This window comes from Alnus glutinosa, chromosome 6, assembly GCF_958979055.1.
Source record: "Alnus glutinosa chromosome 6, dhAlnGlut1.1, whole genome shotgun sequence".
Taxonomy (NCBI): Eukaryota; Viridiplantae; Streptophyta; class Magnoliopsida; order Fagales; family Betulaceae; genus Alnus; species Alnus glutinosa.
This window is the reverse complement of record NC_084891.1, coordinates 29,846,988-29,865,619: the sequence shown is the minus strand read 5'-3', so window position 1 is coordinate 29,865,619 and position 18,632 is coordinate 29,846,988. Positions and strand designations below refer to the sequence as shown.

The 18,632-nt window shown below is 37.2% G+C and overlaps 3 protein-coding genes across 3 annotated transcripts; all 3 read left to right on the top strand.

Moving 5' to 3' along the window:
• Window positions 1-907: 907 nt before the first annotated feature.
• LOC133871912 (glyceraldehyde-3-phosphate dehydrogenase B, chloroplastic) lies at window positions 908-3,996 on the top strand. The gene is made up of 9 exons (XM_062309374.1): window positions 908-1,068; window positions 1,164-1,277; window positions 1,857-2,018; window positions 2,113-2,280; window positions 2,384-2,544; window positions 2,676-2,737; window positions 2,849-2,898; window positions 3,002-3,408; window positions 3,724-3,996. The coding sequence occupies exons 1-9, from the start codon at window positions 970-972 to the stop codon at window positions 3,857-3,859; spliced, it is 1,359 nt and encodes a 452-aa protein (XP_062165358.1). The 5' UTR covers window positions 908-969; the 3' UTR covers window positions 3,860-3,996.
• Window positions 3,997-7,328: 3,332 nt separating this feature from the next.
• Window positions 7,329-12,887, top strand: LOC133871150 (serine/threonine-protein kinase/endoribonuclease IRE1b-like). Its single transcript, XM_062308527.1, has 6 exons — window positions 7,329-7,639; window positions 7,779-8,013; window positions 8,237-9,747; window positions 11,266-11,438; window positions 11,660-11,906; window positions 12,279-12,887. The coding sequence occupies exons 1-6, from the start codon at window positions 7,503-7,505 to the stop codon at window positions 12,727-12,729; spliced, it is 2,754 nt and encodes a 917-aa protein (XP_062164511.1). The 5' UTR covers window positions 7,329-7,502; the 3' UTR covers window positions 12,730-12,887.
• A 3,530-nt stretch (window positions 12,888-16,417) lies between these two features.
• LOC133870076 (glucan endo-1,3-beta-glucosidase 12-like) lies at window positions 16,418-18,414 on the top strand. Its single transcript, XM_062307118.1, has 3 exons — window positions 16,418-17,245; window positions 17,356-17,969; window positions 18,256-18,414. The coding sequence occupies exons 1-3, from the start codon at window positions 16,500-16,502 to the stop codon at window positions 18,285-18,287; spliced, it is 1,392 nt and encodes a 463-aa protein (XP_062163102.1). The 5' UTR covers window positions 16,418-16,499; the 3' UTR covers window positions 18,288-18,414.
• The last annotated feature ends 218 nt before the right edge of the window (window positions 18,415-18,632 follow it).

Below are 18,632 nucleotides of genomic sequence, written 5' to 3'. Positions count from 1 at the left end.
TTTCTTATCCTCAAAAGTACGAAATGAAACACAAGATGCCCTTGTTTTCTTTCCTTCTCTATGGTGGGAAGATCACAATAATCTCATTTAAAGAGTCTAATTCAATCCAGTACCATTATTAATAGCTTTACAGTCTAACGAGTCTGATAGCATTTCTCTTGAATAAAGATCCCCAAAAATTGATTGCTTGAATTGAGCTTTTATAAAGAGCAGGCGAGGAGTCTACCCCTCTCGAAACAGAAAATTTTAAGAGATCTTGATTCATTTATCTTCTTTATAAAAGGAAAAAGTTTAAGATAGCTAAAAATGTAAAGGTTTTGAGATAGCTAAAAATGTAAATTTGTTGTAGTGAATTAGTCCGTTCTATAACGCTTCGTATGGGAGAATTAAAGTGCCAATGTTTTTCGTCCTAAAGTTAAGGACAAAGATATTCTGCTTTGAATTGAACGTTCTCCACCATCGGCCTTGATTTCTTAACGAGAAGTGCTACACTTACTAAAAACTCATTTCCAAATTATGTGTCTAACCATAGATAAAATCTAATGTTTTGAAAAATGTGTCACCATTTCCACGTCATTTGAGAACCACTTTTCGGAAGAAAAAAAAAATGGAAATAGAGCATATTCCTTTCTTAACAGCCAGAAAATGCGAGACCAAAAAAAAAAAAAAAAAAAAAAAAAAAAAAAAAAAAAGAGCCAGAAAATGCAAGGGCATAGCTGGAAGAAACTAATGGGTGACCAATCTGTGGTTCAGATTATGAAGTTGCAGTCACAACTGTATCTTATCTCAGATATCTTCATGTACCACTCTATCCACACGTTCCTTTAACTCACTTGCAACCATATTTTTTTATAATAATTAAAAAAAATCAACAATGACTATGTGTATGAAATTTAATCTACTAACTGAGAAAACGAATTCAACTGTATAAATACCGAGGAAGTATCTCACTTAACTTTAGTTGCAGCCATGGCCAGCCACGCAGCTCTTGCTTCTTCAAGAATACCAACCACCACAAGGCTTCCTTCAAAGACTTCCAATTCTTTCCCCACCCAATGCTCTGCCAAGGTCTCTCTCATCATCTCATGCATAAAATTCATGTAAGAAGATGTCTTTGTAGCTTTTTGTTTTTCTAAGGTTCTCAATTCATTTTGGTTGTGCAGAGGCTGGAAGTGGCTGAGTTTTCTGGGCTTAGAGCCAGTTCGTGTGTGAGCTACTCCAAGAATGCTAGAGAGGCATCCTTCTTTGATGTTGTGGCTGCCCAACTTACTCCCAAGGTTAATTATCTTATTACTCTTTCTTGTATACACACACACACACAAAACAAAGTACCTTAGATTTGATTCAGCAATCCATTGATGACTCTAAAACTTTGTTAAAAAGGGAAAAAGAAGAAAAAACTAACACCCCTGAAGCTTGGGGAAGCTTTTATTGAGCTTTTTCCAAAAATTCTTGTCCCAAATTTGGGTAAAAAATCAAAATCCAGTTGAGCCAAAGGATAGGCTGCTTGACTAGCCACTTATCCAAACAATCTTGTCCCAAGTTCAAGTAGCTTGCTTTGTTTTACAACCAGCTTAATTAGTCCCACCTTGTAATCTGCAAAATTAGCATAATTCACAAGCTTAGAGACCTATGAGGCACATGTAAGTAGCTCAAGAACTTCACTCAAAAGTTTTACTGTATGTAGGATTTAAATTTAAAAACTAGCAATAATCAATTAGATTAGCAATTATCAATGCTGCGCGTGGGATCAATATAGAGCTTGTCTTTATAGCTGATGGGGTGATGACTATTTATTTATTCACCGGTTAATGTCCCTAACTAATTTGTCACATTGAACATATTCTTTAAATCAGACAACAGGATTAGCCCCAGTCAGGGGAGAAACGGTTGCGAAACTGAAGGTGGCAATCAATGGATTTGGACGCATTGGCAGGAACTTCCTCCGATGCTGGCACGGCCGCAAAGACTCGCCCCTAGATGTCATCGTTGTCAACGACAGTGGCGGTGTCAAGAATGTAAGATAATTTATTTATAAATTCTGAATGCCATGCTTTTGGGAATAAACTTGGTTAGTATTAATCTAACTTTCATTTATCATTGCATATGCAGGCTTCACACCTGCTAAAATACGATTCTATGCTGGGAACTTTCAAAGCAGATGTGAAAATCCTAAACAACGAAACCATCACCGTTGATGGTAAGCCCATCAAGGTTGTTTCTAGCAGGGACCCTCTCAAGCTCCCTTGGGCTGAGCTTGGCATCGACATTGTTATTGAGGTAAAAGATATCATAAAAAAATTTTGTAACTCGAGTGGAGAAATTCCAAGTTGGCTCAGTTTTTGACAGACCTTGTAAGATTATTGAATAATCTGTTCTACAGGGTACAGGAGTGTTTGTAGACGGCCCTGGCGCTGGGAAACACATCCAAGCTGGTGCCAAGAAAGTCATCATCACTGCTCCAGCAAAAGGTGCAGACATTCCAACCTATGTTCTTGGTGTAAATGAAAAGGATTACTCCCACGAGGTTGCTAATATTGTAAGGTCAGTGTTTCTAAATAGTCTATCATGCTAACCAAACAATTATGACTGTACTTGAGCCATTTGATTTTTTATGTCAACTCTTATAGTGGTATATTCTAAACGTTGATCAATTTTTTTTTTTCCTTCTGCAGCAATGCTTCTTGCACCACAAACTGTCTGGCTCCTTTTGTGAAAGTCATCGACGAAGAATTCGGTAAGGGTTCCTAAAATTTGGGAGCATAAATCTAATGAGGGCCTTAGATTGTGCATGCATTAGAGGGAATTTTTGAAAATACATCTTCTTAAACACTGCCCTATTTTGCAGGCATCGTCAAGGGAACCATGACAACTACTCATTCATACACAGGAGACCAGGTAGACAATCAAACACAAGAATTATTCTCTCCTATCAAATTATTAGTGTTATAATGATTTCAACCAAAGGTACTTAATTATAGCCTACATGATCTATTTTCAGAGGCTCTTGGATGCTTCACACAGGGATTTGAGGCGAGCCAGGGCTGCAGCACTGAACATAGTCCCAACAAGCACTGGTGCAGCCAAGGCCGTGTCTTTGGTGCTACCCCAGCTGAAGGGCAAGCTCAACGGCATTGCACTCCGTGTGCCTACACCTAACGTGTCAGTTGTTGACCTTGTTGTTAACGTTGCGAAGAAGGGCATTTCAGCCGAAGATGTCAATGGAGCCTTCAGAAAAGCAGCTGAGGGGCCACTGAAGGGCATTTTGGCTGTGTGTGATGCCCCTCTTGTTTCAGTGGACTTTCGGTGCACTGATGTTTCTTCCACCATTGACTCTTCATTAACCATGGTCATGGGTGATGACATGCTCAAGGTGGTTGCCTGGTATGACAATGAATGGGGATACAGGTGAGGATTCATATGAATTAGACTCATAACTAGCTTTTTTAATGACATGAAACACCTTCAAGGCAGTGTCAATTTATAAACCATCTCTGCTGGATAAATGCCTGGCACACGACCCCGCCTGCAAGAACCGTGTAATAGTTGAGTGAGGGCTCGAACAGCCGATTTCGTGGTATTAACCAAACGAGTCTACCATTCAAACTGAAGCCTCGCGGGCTATAACTAGTTTGCTATTAGTTATAAGTTCATTTACAGAAGATGATTTTGTTCAGTGTTACTTTGATTACGTCCTAACAATTGTGTGATCTTGTTTTGCAGCCAAAGGGTTGTTGATTTGGCTCATTTGGTAGCAAGCAAGTGGCCAGGTGTACCTGCAGCAGGAAGTGGAGACCCATTAGAGGACTTCTGCCAGACAAACCCAGCTGATGAGGAATGCAAAGTTTATGAAGCGTAGATGATTACATATTTTTGGCTGATTGTCTGGGGCCTATGTTTTAGAGTGTTCATTATCACCAAGTGTTTATGTTGTAATGAAGGTTGAGGGAGAGGAACAATTTTATCAAATGATAAATTTGCATTAGTCTTCCACAATATGTCGGGATTAAGGTATGTGACTTCACACTGAATGCTGTTAATCCCCAAATAACTCATACCTTTGGTGGAAAAAAAAAAAAAAAAATCAATTATAAGCAAGAACAATGGATAAGTCGACAATTTAGTCTATTACATTGACATCTATTTTAGAGAGTACGTGATTCACACGTGCACTTTTAAAATGATTAACAAACACACATAACATTTGTCCTTCAAATATGTGAGAGTCACTTGCATCAAGTTCTTCATATGAATTTATATTTCTATTAAATTCTTTGCAATTCAGACAAAGAATTGGAGAAGATCCCGATCAAATGGCATACACATATGTTCAATACTATTTTTCCTATAATACATTCCAATAATTAATAGCAATATAAATAACTTAAATATTATTAATAAATAGAGATGAGAGAATACAGAAGAGAAATGCTTGGTTGTACACTCTCATCTTACTCTTATCCCATCCTTGTTTATGTGAACCAGTAATATTGTTAAAAAAATCAGGGTCCCACTACACTCTCTCTACTATCTCTCACATTATTGATTCACGTAGACAATGGTGAAATAGGAGTGGGAAGAGAGTGTACAACCAAGCATTTCTCAATACAAAATACAAGTCTAGCAATGAAATTGATTTCTCAAAAGAATGCTCCTAGGCCGTTAAGCTTTTATGATAATTGATAAGTTTCTTATAAACGGACAACTCACATTAATTATTACATCAATCATAAAAATTGCGGATTGTCACATCACATGTGATAATTTACGTACACTTATTACATTTTTGAATTAACATGATAATTTATGTAACTTTTTTCTTTCTTTTTTTGAGAAAATAAAACTTTCATTAATCATCATTTTGCTCCGCAATTACAATATCCTGAATAATTGAGGAGCAATCCTCCACCCAGACTTTATTTAACAACTGTGAAAAGAGCAAATTTTGCCAAAAAAATGAGCCGCCCTGTTTTCATCTCTTTTAACATGATGAAAGCTGCAGTGATCTAAGCGAGAGAGAAGAAACTTTGAATCAAAAATAAGTTGTCCTCAACCACTCCCACACTGGCCTTCCTTCTTTAGATCAGAAAGAACACTCAGAGAATCACCTTCTAGTTGTACCTTTTGAATCCCTAAACTCACAACCCAACTGAGCAGCATGCCATACTGCCACTGTTTCGGCAGTGAGGGGATCTGAAATGTAAGGAACCAACTTGGATAAGGCTGCCACAAAAGCTCCATCAGCATCTCTAATCACAACACCTACTCCCATATTTTTTGTTTCTTTGTTCAAGGCGGCATCCCAAATAATTTTCATCTTAACCAAAGGGGGTTTGTGCCATTTCACTCGAATCATACCTGACCTTCCCTGCTCCTCAACCAAAGATTGTGTTGCTGTTGTAAATTCAAACAAGCATTTCCTGCACCACGTGAAGAACCTGCAAGGGAGGCATAAAAACATTCTCAAAAACAAAGGCATTACGCCTTAGCCAGATTTGTCGCGCCACAGCAAAAGCTCTTATACAATCTTATCTGCCTCTTCCAAATTCTGCAACCAAAACTCCACATGGCCCATCCCATCAGTAGGAGCGATGACCATTTTTTGAATCCGTCTCGTGCTTTCCTGCCACACAGCCACAGATGGCTTTCCAGACCCCTCCCATCTGTCCAGCATTAGAACTCTCTCCCCTTGACTGAATTGGATGTTGCATTTCCAGATGATAGGCACTCTTCACCGAGAAAAAACAATGTCTGGTTCCCTGCCAAATCACCTGATCCGAGTGGCCTAGAGGACTCAGCACTAGGCTGCAAATCTGACCGGCTTCCCATGCATCAAAAATAGCACGAATGAGCTCGATCAAAATTCCACCATTTGGTATGGGGGTCTATAAGTTCACAAACTCGGGATTCTCCCGCCATTCCTTGAAGAGGATGATGAATCAAAATGTGATTGGGGGGTGGGGCCCCAAATCCGGATATGCTCTCCATTGCCCACCCTCCATCCAAGACCACGCTCCAACACTTCCCGAGCTTGAGTTATACTTCTCCATGCATGGCCGACGCCCCATATGAGCTTTCAAAAAGTCCCTACCGGGATAGTATTTTTCCTGCATAACTTTAGCGACTAATGAGTCTGGAAATTTAAGCAAACGCCACCCTTGCTTAGCCAATAAAGCCTTATTGAAGACTTCTAAATCTCGAAACCCCGTACTCCCATGAAATTTAGAAATACCCAATCACTTCCAACTCATCCATAGAACCTTTTTGCTTGCGTAATTTTTGCCCCGCCGAACCGACTCACCAAAGAGTTAAAGGGATTTGCAAAGAGTCTTCGGTAACTGAAAAACGGTCCTGCTATAGGTGGGAATGGCTTGAATCACGGCTTTAATTAAAATCTCTTTTCCAGCTTGGGAAAGAAACTTCTCTTTCCACCTAGCTAGTTTCTTGTGAACCCTACTTTCAATACCAGCGAAAGTCTTGGTTTTAGAGTGACCAACCAAAGCTGGGAGCCCCAAGTACGTTTCAAAACTCGTGGTGGCAGAAATTCTAGCAGAGGACCTTAAGGAGTCTCTGAAATCTGTGGGAGTAATTTTACTAGAAAATATCACAGCCTTGTCCGGATTGAGTTTTTGACTAAAAGCTTGCTCATACATATTTAGGATCCTCGGGAGATTCCTCCATTTTGTGAAATTGACCCTCAAAATAGAAGACTGTCACCGCCTAAAAAAAAATAAAATAAATAAATAAATTTGATAATTTATGTAACACTTATCAAGTTAATCATTAAAATATAAATTAAAAAAAAATACAAATATTTTCCTTAAATTACGTACACTTACTACATTTATGAATTAACATGATAATTTATGTAACATTTATCAAGTTAGTCACTAAAATATAAATTATAAAAAAGTACATATATTTTCTTTAAACTACCACCTAATTGTCAATGTCTCTTTAAACTGTTAATTTTTTTTTTTTTTTACATATCCACACAAGAGGGAGAGAGAGATTTAAACTAGTGACTTCCGTTTCATGAGGCGTGGTTCCCATCCGATTGAGCTACTCATTGGGAACTTCTCCAAACTACTAATTATGTCAATATCTCTCATAAACTACAAAAAATGTCAATGTCCCCGATACTAACAAAAAGAAAAGAAAAAATTACCCTAATTATTTTTCAATAAGACATTATAAATTCGGGAAAAAAAAAAAAGTAATATTTTTTTTTTTAAAAAAAAAAAAAAAGAAAAAGAAAAAAAGGGCAAAAAATCTAATAATAATTTTAAAATCAAATCAATTTTGGGAAGTCAAACCCACGTTTTTCCTTAACGGATCAAAACCGCGAAACCGCGAAAGATCGATTTCCTAATCCTCCCCAAAATTCAGAAACCCTGATTGCCCAAATCGCATGATCACGTGTCCTGCCATAAATCTCAGAACTCGAAGCCTTAAATCATTCCGACGCATACCATTTCGTGTCCAATTTGGCGATATCAGGAATGAGACGCGCTCTGATCTTTGTTCTGCTCTTGGCGGTGATATATTCTTCAATTACTGCCTGTCTCTCCAGCTCGGCTATCACCAGCCCTTCCCTCAAGGGTTTCAACCTCTTCAACTCTCTCTTGCCTGCCACGCCGTAAGTAGTCGTAATTTTGCTTTAAATGTATGTATTACATCCACTCAAGGATATAAAAATTAGGTTTTTATATATACATATTTGTTTTAGGGTTTAGTTTTCTAATTGTATGTGGTATGGTTTTGGCCTTTGATTGTAGTAAACGGGAGATAGCAATAGTGGCTGATTTGGATGGAAAAGTGTATTTAGTGGACACTGGTTCAAGGAAAATTCTGTGGTCGTTCTCGTCGGGCCGGCCAATTTACTCTTCATATCAGGAATCCCTTAGCCATGACAATGATAAAAGTAATGCCTCTGAATCAGATAATGAATTCTATATTGATTGCGGTGAGGATTGGGCGCTTTATGCTCATAGCAAGAGCTTTGGGAAAGTGGTACGCAAACTCGCTGTCTTTTTGCATATGATGTTTTCCTATAATTGTGAAATAGCATATGTTTAAACGTTTCAATTGTCAGTGTTAATATTTGAAAGATGTTATGGAAGAATGGAATGATTACCCTGCCTAGTGGTGGCTCTTTTCCTGTTAAAGTGAAAGTATGTTTTTTTGTTCCAGCATGGTTGAGTTGTTGATGCATAATAATGTCTTTGCATTCCAGAAACTTAAAGTGAGTCCTGAAGAATATATCAGAAATGCTCCTTATGTATCAGAGGATGGAGGAGTCACATTAGGATCAAAGAAAACGACTGTGTTTCTTGTTGACACCAAGTCGGGTAAAGTAGTTAATACTTATAAGTTGGATGACTCTCCTTCTACATCACGTGTTCAAGGTGCTGAAGAAAACCCTGTTTTATTGAATGAAGATGCTGAGGAATTCGTAGAGTCTGATGCTTTGAACTTGGAAACAGTTGAGCAGCCGCTTTATATTAAGAGGATAGATTATGTGCTGCAGCATTATTCCCCAGACAATGGCAAAGTTTTGTGGAATGTGGCATTTGCTGAATTTGATGCTGCTTTTTGGTATCCAAAAATTGAGAGTTCTTTTGGTGGAATTTATCATAAATCAAGCAATGACCTTGGCCAACAGTACGCGGGTGATGACAACTCGCAATTGCTTTATCAGTCAGGGCCTATTGTCATCCGAAATCGTGATCATAGGTTGACAGAATCTCTTTCTGTATTTGATAGACTAATAAATGGTCATTCTGGAGGGAGGCCGCTCCCTCTGCCTGCTCCTAGTCACAATTTTTCCTCAGGGGCTGCTGACCAATTACTGCTGGCTCCTCCCAACAATGAAGGCAGACAAATGCTCAGTTTGCCCGCTCCCAAGAATGAGACCTCTGGTATCTTGGTTGTGCAAGATGGAGATGCCAGTGAAATGAAAGTTGCAAGCATATTTACTAAAATCATGGCAAAGTTTCATATAAGGTCTCTTATCTCTTTTCTTCTGGCTCTTCTGTCCATTATGGGCTTTGTTTTCTACCGCCATAGAGCATTTGCAGAGAAGCTTAAGCTGAATAGGCATGAAGATGAACTCAAATTACAAGCTGGGGCTCCCAAAAGGAAGAGATCTCGGAGATTAGGAAGCAATAAGAAAAGTGCCAATAAACAGGAAATGCCGAAAGATAATGCACATGAGAATAATGATGGAAAGACTAAAGGGGATCCAAACGTTGAGGGAAGTGAATGGAAACCACTGGTAACATTTACTGATCTTGTAGATACTCATGTAGATGGACGTAGGATTGGTAAGTTACTCGTTTCTTACAAAGAAATTGCTAAGGGAAGCAACGGTACAATTGTACTTGAGGGAGTTTATGATGGTCGTCCAGCAGCTGTTAAACGTCTTGTGCGGGCCCATCATGATGTGGCTTTGAAAGAGATTCAGAATCTTATTGCTTCTGACCATCATCTGAATATTGTTCGCTGGTATGGGGTGGAGTATGACCAAGATTTTGTTTATCTCTCTTTGGAACGTTGTATTTGTAGCTTAAATGACTTGATCTGCATATGCTCTGAATTTTTTCAAAGTCAAATAACTAAGGATCAGGATTCTAACTTCTCGAACGAGTATACTGTTCGATTACAGTCAATTAAGGAAATTAACAAGGATGTTGAATTGTGGAAGAAGAATGGACACCCTACTCCCCAGTTGCTAAAATTGATGAGGTTAGTTTAATGTCTGCCCATACCTGACCTTTTTTTATCTCAAATTTTATATATTTTTAAAGTTGTTAAATTTTCTATAGCACTCTTTCAATACACTAGTAATTAAACAGAGGTGGAGGTTTATACTTTACAATGTGAATTAATTTTCATTACATATGGTACTTCAAGATTTTTTGCTTGTGTTTCTGCTATGGTTGGTGTGCAAGGTAGGGTTTCCTACCAATATGAAGGTTCTAATATAATTTGGTGAAGACTTCCTTTGTATTCATGGTAAAAAATTATCTTTAGAAGAAAATGGGGGCAGCATTGAATTACATTATATTCAATCACAGTTAGCTGTCTCCATTAATTTTTTCCAATTCGTAACCAATTCCTGCATTCGACCATACTCCAATTTCTAGGTTTCAGTTAGAAGGCCCCCTCTTGCTCTCACTCAGAATATTTCTATATGGTTATTTCCATGATGACATCCAGTATGTTAGGTTACTTATCAAAAAAAAGACATCCAGTATGTTAGGTTGGGTTGTGATTGAAGCAACTTAATGAAAGCAAACATCCGTAATGAAATCATTGTAGGATCTGATGAAGTGTTAATGAGAAACAAAGATTAACAAGTCTCTGATTAAAGTTGCTGCGGCTGACTTCTATTACTCTCAAATTTCCCAAAATTGTTTTGCTGACTATGTAATAGGGCTTTCCTGTAACCAGTGCTGGACCTGAGAGTTTATGCCTTGTTTTTTATTTTTTATTTTGGGGGGGAATCAAAATTATGATGATAAGATTTTTTTTTTTAATTCTTTTTACTGTTGTTACAGTAGTAAAAAAATCTATTAAACACAATTCAAAGATGCAAATAAAGTATTTCATAACCTATTGAATGTATAATAAAAATGTATTTATGAAAGTTAACATATACCTGCCTGGATTGGGAAAAAGATTGGCTATTTTTAATCAATTATCATGTAGGTAATACTTATAAAAAAATTATCATGTAGGTAATATGTATGTGCAAAATAACCATCTCAAATAGGTTCTTGGTGATGATGATAATAATATTTAATGAACATTTTCCTCCATTTTTAGAGGATTGGGAGGGATATTACCAACTGAATATGATACTGGAATGATGAACTGTAATAGGACTGTTAGATCGATTAGGTCTTAAAAGAATATCAACTTTGGTGTCTACTTCTGATCCTGAAAAAACACGTGAGACCCACAAGGGACTATAGACTCGATAGAGAACTTTATAGTAAGGTTTGACATCTTTATTTATGAGGTCAGAAATTACTTTGCTTTAAATTGGAAATTAAATTGAGTGGTTTGTGTGGATAATGGTCATTACTTGTAATTTCTGCTTGCTTCACAAGATCATTCTCTTTCCACATATGATTTTCTCCTTGGACACATAAGATAAACTCCCTTTTATTCATTATAATTATTCCCCTTTATTAAATCAGAGTTGAATAAATTACATGAGAAACTGCCCAGAATTTGACAGAGTACTCGTTTATGCAGAGATGTGGTTTATGGGCTTGCCCATTTGCATGAGCTTGGAATTATACATCGGGACCTAAAGCCTCAAAATGTTTTAATAACAAAGGAGAGATCGTTGTGCGCAAAGCTTTCAGATATGGGTATTAGCAAACGCCTAAGTGGAGACATGTCTTCTTTAACCCAGCATGCTACCGGTAGGTTTAATTGGTCATATTTTTTCAAATTCGAAGTATACACATTGATGGTATGGTTGTTTAGGTCTACAATTAGGCAAATGTTGTGAATCAAGAAAAAATATGAATTTCTTGATGATTTAATCAATCAGCTTTCTTATTGATTTTTATGCAAGTTCAGCAGTGCAGGCTTAGAATTTTATTGTATTTTTTGTCTGATTTCTCTATTTTGTTAACCGTAGGTTGTGGGAGTTCAGGTTGGCGAGCACCTGAACAATTTCTCCATGGCCGCCAAACACGCGCTGTGGACATGTTCAGTTTAGGCTGTGTTCTCTTTTTCTGTGTCACTGGGGGTAAACACCCTTATGGTGACACTATTGAACGTGATGTTAACATTGTGAACAACCGCAAAGACCTATTCTTAGTAGAGAATATACCAGAAGCTGTAGATCTTTTCTCTCATCTCTTGGATCCCAACCCGGATATGAGGTAAGGCTTTATTTTTGCACTTTTAACTTCGAAAGTTATAGAGGTTCTATCCCTAGCCATCAACTTGAAAAATCTAAATAGATTTGTTTGTCAGCAGTCCTCTGTTTACTACACCCTCTCTCTCTCTCTCTCTCTCACACACACACACACACTCTTCCCACTGGAAATATCTTGGCAGTTTAGTGAACCAATAACTTTTTTGGCATCCTCTAGTTGTATATTTGAAGTGTAGTACAAGAAGCTTCTTTGTTGATTTGCTTTGTGACCTATTAGCTTACTTCCAATTGCTAAATGCCACAATATTTCATATCACTGAATTTGAATAGTATCTTTCATTCCTTATACAATGAAATGGCCATTGATATATTGTAGGCCAAAGGCTATGGACGCGTGGCATCATCCCTTGTTCTGGGATTCTGGGACAAGACTATCATTTCTTCGAGATGTTAGTGATCGGGTTGAATTGGAAGACAGGGAAAATGAATCTGAGCTCTTAAATGCATTAGAAAGCATTGCGGCAGTGGCATTGAATGGGAAATGGGATGAAAAGATGGAAACTGCATTTATCAATGACATTGGCCGCTACAGGCGATATAAGTTTGACAGCATCCGTGACTTACTGCGGGTCATAAGAAACAAATTAAACCATTACAGGGAGCTGCCTCAAGAAATTCAGGAAATATTGGGGCCAATTCCTGAGGGATTTGATGGATATTTTTCAAGTCGATTTCCAAGACTCTTAATTGAGGTTTATAATATAATATATAGGTTCTGTAAAGAGGAGGAAGTTTTTCGTAAATATATAAACAGCAATCTAATTTAACTAAATCCCTGCTCCCCTGTTGTTCCTTCCCAACTGTTGTATCCTTGAAATTTAAACTTTCTGCAATAGTGTGAATATAAATTTTATATCACAAAAAGTTTTATGCGTCAAGTGATTATTATAAAAATAAAAAAAAAAAAAAAAAAAGATACTTGCATATATATTGAATTCGCTTTCAATGGTATCTAATTGTTAGCCCACTAAAGCACAGAGTGCATGAGATCCATTAGCAGTACCTCTTTTATTTTAGTCCTATATCCTCAAAACATTTATTATGCATGTTTTGATCTTGATATTACGTTATGTTTTCTGCTTTATAATCCAGCATTGTTTAGGCTCAACTGTTTTACATGAGGAATGGGAGTAGCTTCATCATTTGGTGAGAAAGCAGAACCTTGGATGCTCACCAATTCTTTAGTCTAACTTGTAGAAGCAAAATTGTGCCTAATTACCACTGGACTTATCATATATGTAGTTTTCATGATTTTCATGATCTCTATTCTTTTCTTTTTATTATGTGTTTTTCTTGTATATATTATGTATACTTTGGGTGCCTTTTTGTATTTTTAATGAATTATCTAGCAATTCTGACAGCAAATATGAAAGAGTTTTTATGAGACATATATCTGTCCAAATAGATGAATGGGCTGCTTGATATCTGCTTGGACAAATGGGTTTTATGAGAGCTAGCAATTTTGCTGCCCAAATTGCAAAAACATACTTTTGAGGCAGCAAAATTGTTAGGATCTCTATCTGCTGGTTGGTATTTACGTTAATTGCCAAAAATTCCTTCTGATTTGTTCAGGGCACAACTTCTCAATCTGGAGCAGGTGGATATACTTTTGAATCGAAATGCCAAATGCTTGCTGGCTGTGGCATGTGAACTCTTTAAATTTCAAGACATGCTTTCCTGAGTAGGACCCAAAGCCTATACCAAGCTTTAATTTCCCTCATACTTTCAAACTGAGCAGACTTTTCTTCCATATGTCCAATAATTATGTCTGCATTCTGAACGCGGTAGCATCTTTTAGAAAATAAATTCTCAGCTCCACATGTCTCCAAGAGTTATTTCACCACTAATGGCTAAATAATCAAACTAGTGGTTCGAAATCCCATGTTTATCGTTCTCTTTTGAACAAATAGTGAAATTGTTGTCGCAAAGAGTAATGGTAGGTATTATAATTTTTACTATTAATTTATTAAAAAAAAATAAAAATTAGGTGACAGATTGTATGACACTCATTACATCAATTATAAAATAAATAAATTTTCTTACTATTAAGATATTGTCATGGGAGTTGATAAGGATTTGCATTGTTCATTGTAAATTGAAAAGGATTAATACTATATACCATATTTTTATTTCATTTTGTTGATGTGATATTGTCGATTAGTCTATGAATTTTTTTTTCTTCTTCTTTTTAACAAGAGCTGAACTAATGACGAATTAACAGTGCCACGTCAATAAAAATTATATAAAAGTGAGATGTATAAAATTTCTCATTGAAGAATAATGATATTAATAATACGAGTAATGTTAAAAATCACATTTTTATTCCACTACAATTCTATCATGTTGATGCGGCAATGCCGTTTAGCTCAACTAAAAAAAATATCAAAGGCTGACGTGTCAATAAAATAAGTTTTTTTTTTTAATAAAAAAAAAAAAGTGAGTAAAATATAAGTGTAATTTTTAACGTTAGTTTAATTACAGAGGAAGGAAGGGAAGTCTTCCACACGAGTCTTGTATGAGAAACAGTCAAACTCATGCATTTGGAGAGATCGAGCCTGTGGGAAAAAAGATTCCTGACTATTGTACCTCTTTGACTGTTTCTGTTAATAATGCCACCTTTTTTTTTTCTTTTTTTCTTTTTTTCATTCATCTTGACCCTACTTTGGCTTCAAATTGTGGAAATGCCATTTTTTGTTTATCTTCTTCATTTTTGATTTTGGATAAGATCGTTGTTTATAAAGGATAATTTGGATTAACTTAATTGGCTCTAGCTAAACACCAAACCCAGAAGAACACAATGCACAAACTACGAAGCCCATCCGCCCATGTAAAACTATAAAAGATTCCTCTCAGATTTTACAAATCAAGTTCTGAACTCCACTTCTGTTGGGTTGATTAGTGATTGGGGTTCTCCCAAAGTTCCAAAAAAAATAAAAAATAAAAAATAAATCAAACTCAAGTTTCAATGCCCTTAATTAAGGTTTGATTGATAATCTTACAATTTTTTTTTTATTTTTTTTATAATCCTAATTATTGGATTGAAAAACTTTTCTTTCGATTTGGGTCCGAGAAATTTTTATTAATTCAGTCTATTAACTTCACATATCTCCTTAAAATATATATTTTTAAAAATGCATATAATAAAAATCATGTGTTTTAAGGACTGATATTAGTTTAATAGGCTGAATTTAATAATTAAAAAAAAAAAAAGACAAACAAAAAAAATAATGATTGAGAAACCCTAAACCTGAACACTGATTATACTTGGGAGAACTAAACGCCGGACCAATCTTGGAGACGCGTTTTCACAAACTTTTACAGCAAAAATAAAAATGTGTTCTTCTTTGTGTGACCCACATTCATACCAAGGCAATCATCAGCCGTAGCACTCACATTAGTCGCATGGCCCATGGCCCACAAATTGCCTTTTGATCTGGATTTTGAATAGGTAGTCCCTCCTTTAATTACTTTGCCCTCAAACTAATGGATCATCTTTAATTATTTGTTTGAATTTGAAAGAATTCGATCAGTGATTATGAGAGACTAATTATGAGACTCACCTGACCGGATAAGTGGTTAAACAACCTAATTTTTATTTGGTCAGGTGGATCCCATAAGTGGTCTCTCATAATCACTGGCTCAAATTCTCTCAAATTTGGACAAATAATTCGAGAGGATCCTGATCCAAACTAACCTTCCATTTACACTTAAATTCATTAACTATGGCTCATGCATTGCAACTCATTTTTCAAACTACTACTTTATTTTGAGTCATATTTGGCCGTGAACGACAAACGTAGCACGTGTATGACTCGTGACATAATTTACGAGTGTAAATGCAAATGAGATGTTAGGAGGCCATGTTAGGGGTTCAGTGAGCAATGCGTAATTAACCCTAAAAGGATAAATGTCACAGAAAAAACGCCTCTAGATGATGCATGTGCAACTAAAGTGTGATTATTTTCATAGCAACTAACTACCAAATTTGACTCAATGTGCTATTTAGAACAAAATGGTAGATTTTTCAGCGGTTAGATTCTCTCTTTCTTCTATAAAAATTTTGGTAAGATACATTAATACCTCCTATGATCGATGTCCAATTGTTATAATTAAATAGTTTTATCCACTTAGTGTTAAAATCACTATCAAGAATTAATTAATCATATAAGAATAGTACGTTTGGATACCATTGGATGTGATTAAAGAGATGTAGGTGGGTGTATTTGTAGAGTGATCACTTGCATTTTTCTATATATGAGTAATTTTTATTACTCATTTTAACATAAAACAGATGAGTATGATTACTTACAAAATTTAGAAAACAAAAGATCGATCTTGTTAAATCTGCATTAAGCAATATTATGAACTAGTGAAGACATATTTTACCCTATAATTTTCATTTTTATTTTTTAAAAAAAAAAAAATAGAGATAACATGTAATTCCCAAAAAACCACTTGCAAATCTCCTTCTCAAATATTGGTACATATAACCCCACCTTCCTAACTTCCGGCCAGTAGCATTGTTTCAACCCACACCATGGCGAAAACCCACCTCCTTCTCCACCCAATCCTCCTCCTCCTCCTTCTACTCAACCCATTGCCAAAAGTTTATGGTGTTGGCATAAACTATGGCACCCTCGGCAACAACCTTCCGTCACCCAAGAAAGTAGCTCAGCTCCTCCAATCCACTCTGATCGACAAGGTCAAGATCTACGACTCCAACCCAGAGATCCTCCAAGCCTTTTCCAACACTGGGATCGACCTCATCGTCGCCGTCGAGAACTACCACGTAGCCAACATTAGCTCCGACGTGCCCGCAGCCGACGCCTGGCTCGCCTCCCGCATCGTCCCCTTCATTCCAGCCACTTCCGTCGTGGCCATTTGCATAGGGAACGAGTACTTAACCACAGACGATGACAAGCTCGAGGCTAACGCGTTGGTCCAAGCCATGCAGAACATGCACGCAGCGCTAGTATCACGAGGGCTCGACCGTAAGATCAAGGTCACGACGCCACATAGCATGGCTATTCTTGCTTCTTCGTTTCCTCCCTCGGCTTCAACTTTTGCCTTGAACCTTATGCCGACGATGACAGCCATTGTCGGCTTCCTAGCTGACACCGGCGCACCCTTTATGGTCAATGCCTACCCATATTTTGCGTACCGGGACAACCCCGGCACAGTCAGTTTGGAGTATGCATTGCTAGGAAATGCCACCCCCGGCGTCCATGACCCAAAAGGGTACGCGTATAGCAACATGTTGGATGCACAGATTGATGCTATCAGGTTGTTAAATCGGGGTGAATTTCTCTCCAACTCATAAATCACTTGTTCTAAAAGTTTGAAAGTTAACAAGAACAGATAAATTTAATCATTTAATTTTTATTTTAATACAGGTCTGCCATCAATGCTTTGGGGTTTGGAAACCGAAGAATCGAGATAACAGTATCGGAGTCGGGGTGGCCGTCGAAAGGTGAGTCCGGCGATACAGCGGCTACTCCACAAAATGCAAAGACTTACAACACTAGGTTGATTGAACGTGCACAGTCGTATAAAGGGACGCCCATGAAGCCTAAAGATAAGGTTGAGATATTTGTGTTTGCTCTGTTCAATGAAAACAAAAAAGAAGGGAGAGCGAGCGAGAGAAATTTTGGGATTTTCAATGGGGATGGGTCTAAGGTATATGAAGTGGATTTGAGCTGCCAGTTTTGCAGCAATGGAGGGACAGTAGGGTTTAGTGAGAAAGTCTCCGGTGGATTTAGGGGTCCGTCGGTCTGGTGCGTGGCCAAGCCGCATGCCGATGAGAAGGTGCTTCAAGCTGTGTTGGATTTCTGCTGTGGACCTGGTGGGGTGGACTGTAGGGAGGTTTATGAGAGTGGGGATTGTTTCCAGCCTGACAAGCTTCTTGCACATGCATCATATGCCATGAATGCTTATTATCAGATGCATGGGAGGAACTATTGGAACTGTGACTTCAAGGGCACTGGCCTTGTCACCTTCGGTGATCCAAGTAAGTATACAGACCACATTTTCTCCTACTTTTGTTTTTTCCCAAAGTTTTGATCTCCAAATTACAGCTTTTACTATTAATTTCCTTGGTATTTTTCTATGTCAGATATTAAATTAATATTAATGCAGATCGTAATATGACAACAGTTCATATATATAACACATGTCCCGTTTACAAACTGACATAAATGCAATCAACGTAGCACTTATCATGTTAGCTATCACAGTCAACACTACACTCATATATACTTACTGTTCTTTCGGTTTGTTTGATTATTACTGATTAGGTTATGGAAGATGTCGGTATCCTCAACAGTGATTCATGACCAAGGAATGACGTACGTACGACAGATGTCTTAATGTGGTTGACAGCTCTACTTGTATTGTTTGTTGCTACTATAAGTAAATGTGAAATATATGTTCAGTACTGAGGAACATTGATTTGATTTGGTCCCTACCGAACTTCAAAAAATGGATGCTATTGGGAGGGATTTTGAAATTTTCGTGGGTTTGTCTGAAAAAGGAAGGGGCTAAAAGAAGGTCTTTTCGTTGGGAGAAGATAAAGTTTGATGCACATGGTTAAAGTAAAGGAAATAAATCTCTCCACAATCAAAGGCTTTTTTTGTTTGAAAAAGTTCTCCCTCTTTTAATTAAGGATCCAAAT

What these genes read in the sequence shown, in the direction of transcription:
- LOC133871912 (XM_062309374.1), top strand. Translation starts at nt 970, where the DNA reads ATGGCCAGCCACGCAGCTCTTGCTTCTTCAAGAATACCAACCACCACA. An exon ending in AGTCATCGACGAAGAATTCG is followed by an intron (nt 2,738 to 2,848) that starts GTAAGGGTTCCT and finishes CCTATTTTGCAG; the next exon opens with GCATCGTCAAGGGAACCATG. An exon ending in ATTCATACACAGGAGACCAG is followed by an intron (nt 2,899 to 3,001) that starts GTAGACAATCAA and finishes ATCTATTTTCAG; the next exon opens with AGGCTCTTGGATGCTTCACA.
- LOC133871150 (XM_062308527.1), top strand. Translation starts at nt 7,503, where the DNA reads ATGAGACGCGCTCTGATCTTTGTTCTGCTCTTGGCGGTGATATATTCT. An exon ending in CAGTTGCTAAAATTGATGAG is followed by an intron (nt 9,748 to 11,265) that starts GTTAGTTTAATG and finishes TCGTTTATGCAG; the next exon opens with AGATGTGGTTTATGGGCTTG. An exon ending in GATCCCAACCCGGATATGAG is followed by an intron (nt 11,907 to 12,278) that starts GTAAGGCTTTAT and finishes GATATATTGTAG; the next exon opens with GCCAAAGGCTATGGACGCGT.
- LOC133870076 (XM_062307118.1), top strand. Translation starts at nt 16,500, where the DNA reads ATGGCGAAAACCCACCTCCTTCTCCACCCAATCCTCCTCCTCCTCCTT. An exon ending in GCACAGATTGATGCTATCAG is followed by an intron (nt 17,246 to 17,355) that starts GTTGTTAAATCG and finishes ATTTTAATACAG; the next exon opens with GTCTGCCATCAATGCTTTGG. An exon ending in TGTCACCTTCGGTGATCCAA is followed by an intron (nt 17,970 to 18,255) that starts GTAAGTATACAG and finishes ATTACTGATTAG; the next exon opens with GTTATGGAAGATGTCGGTAT.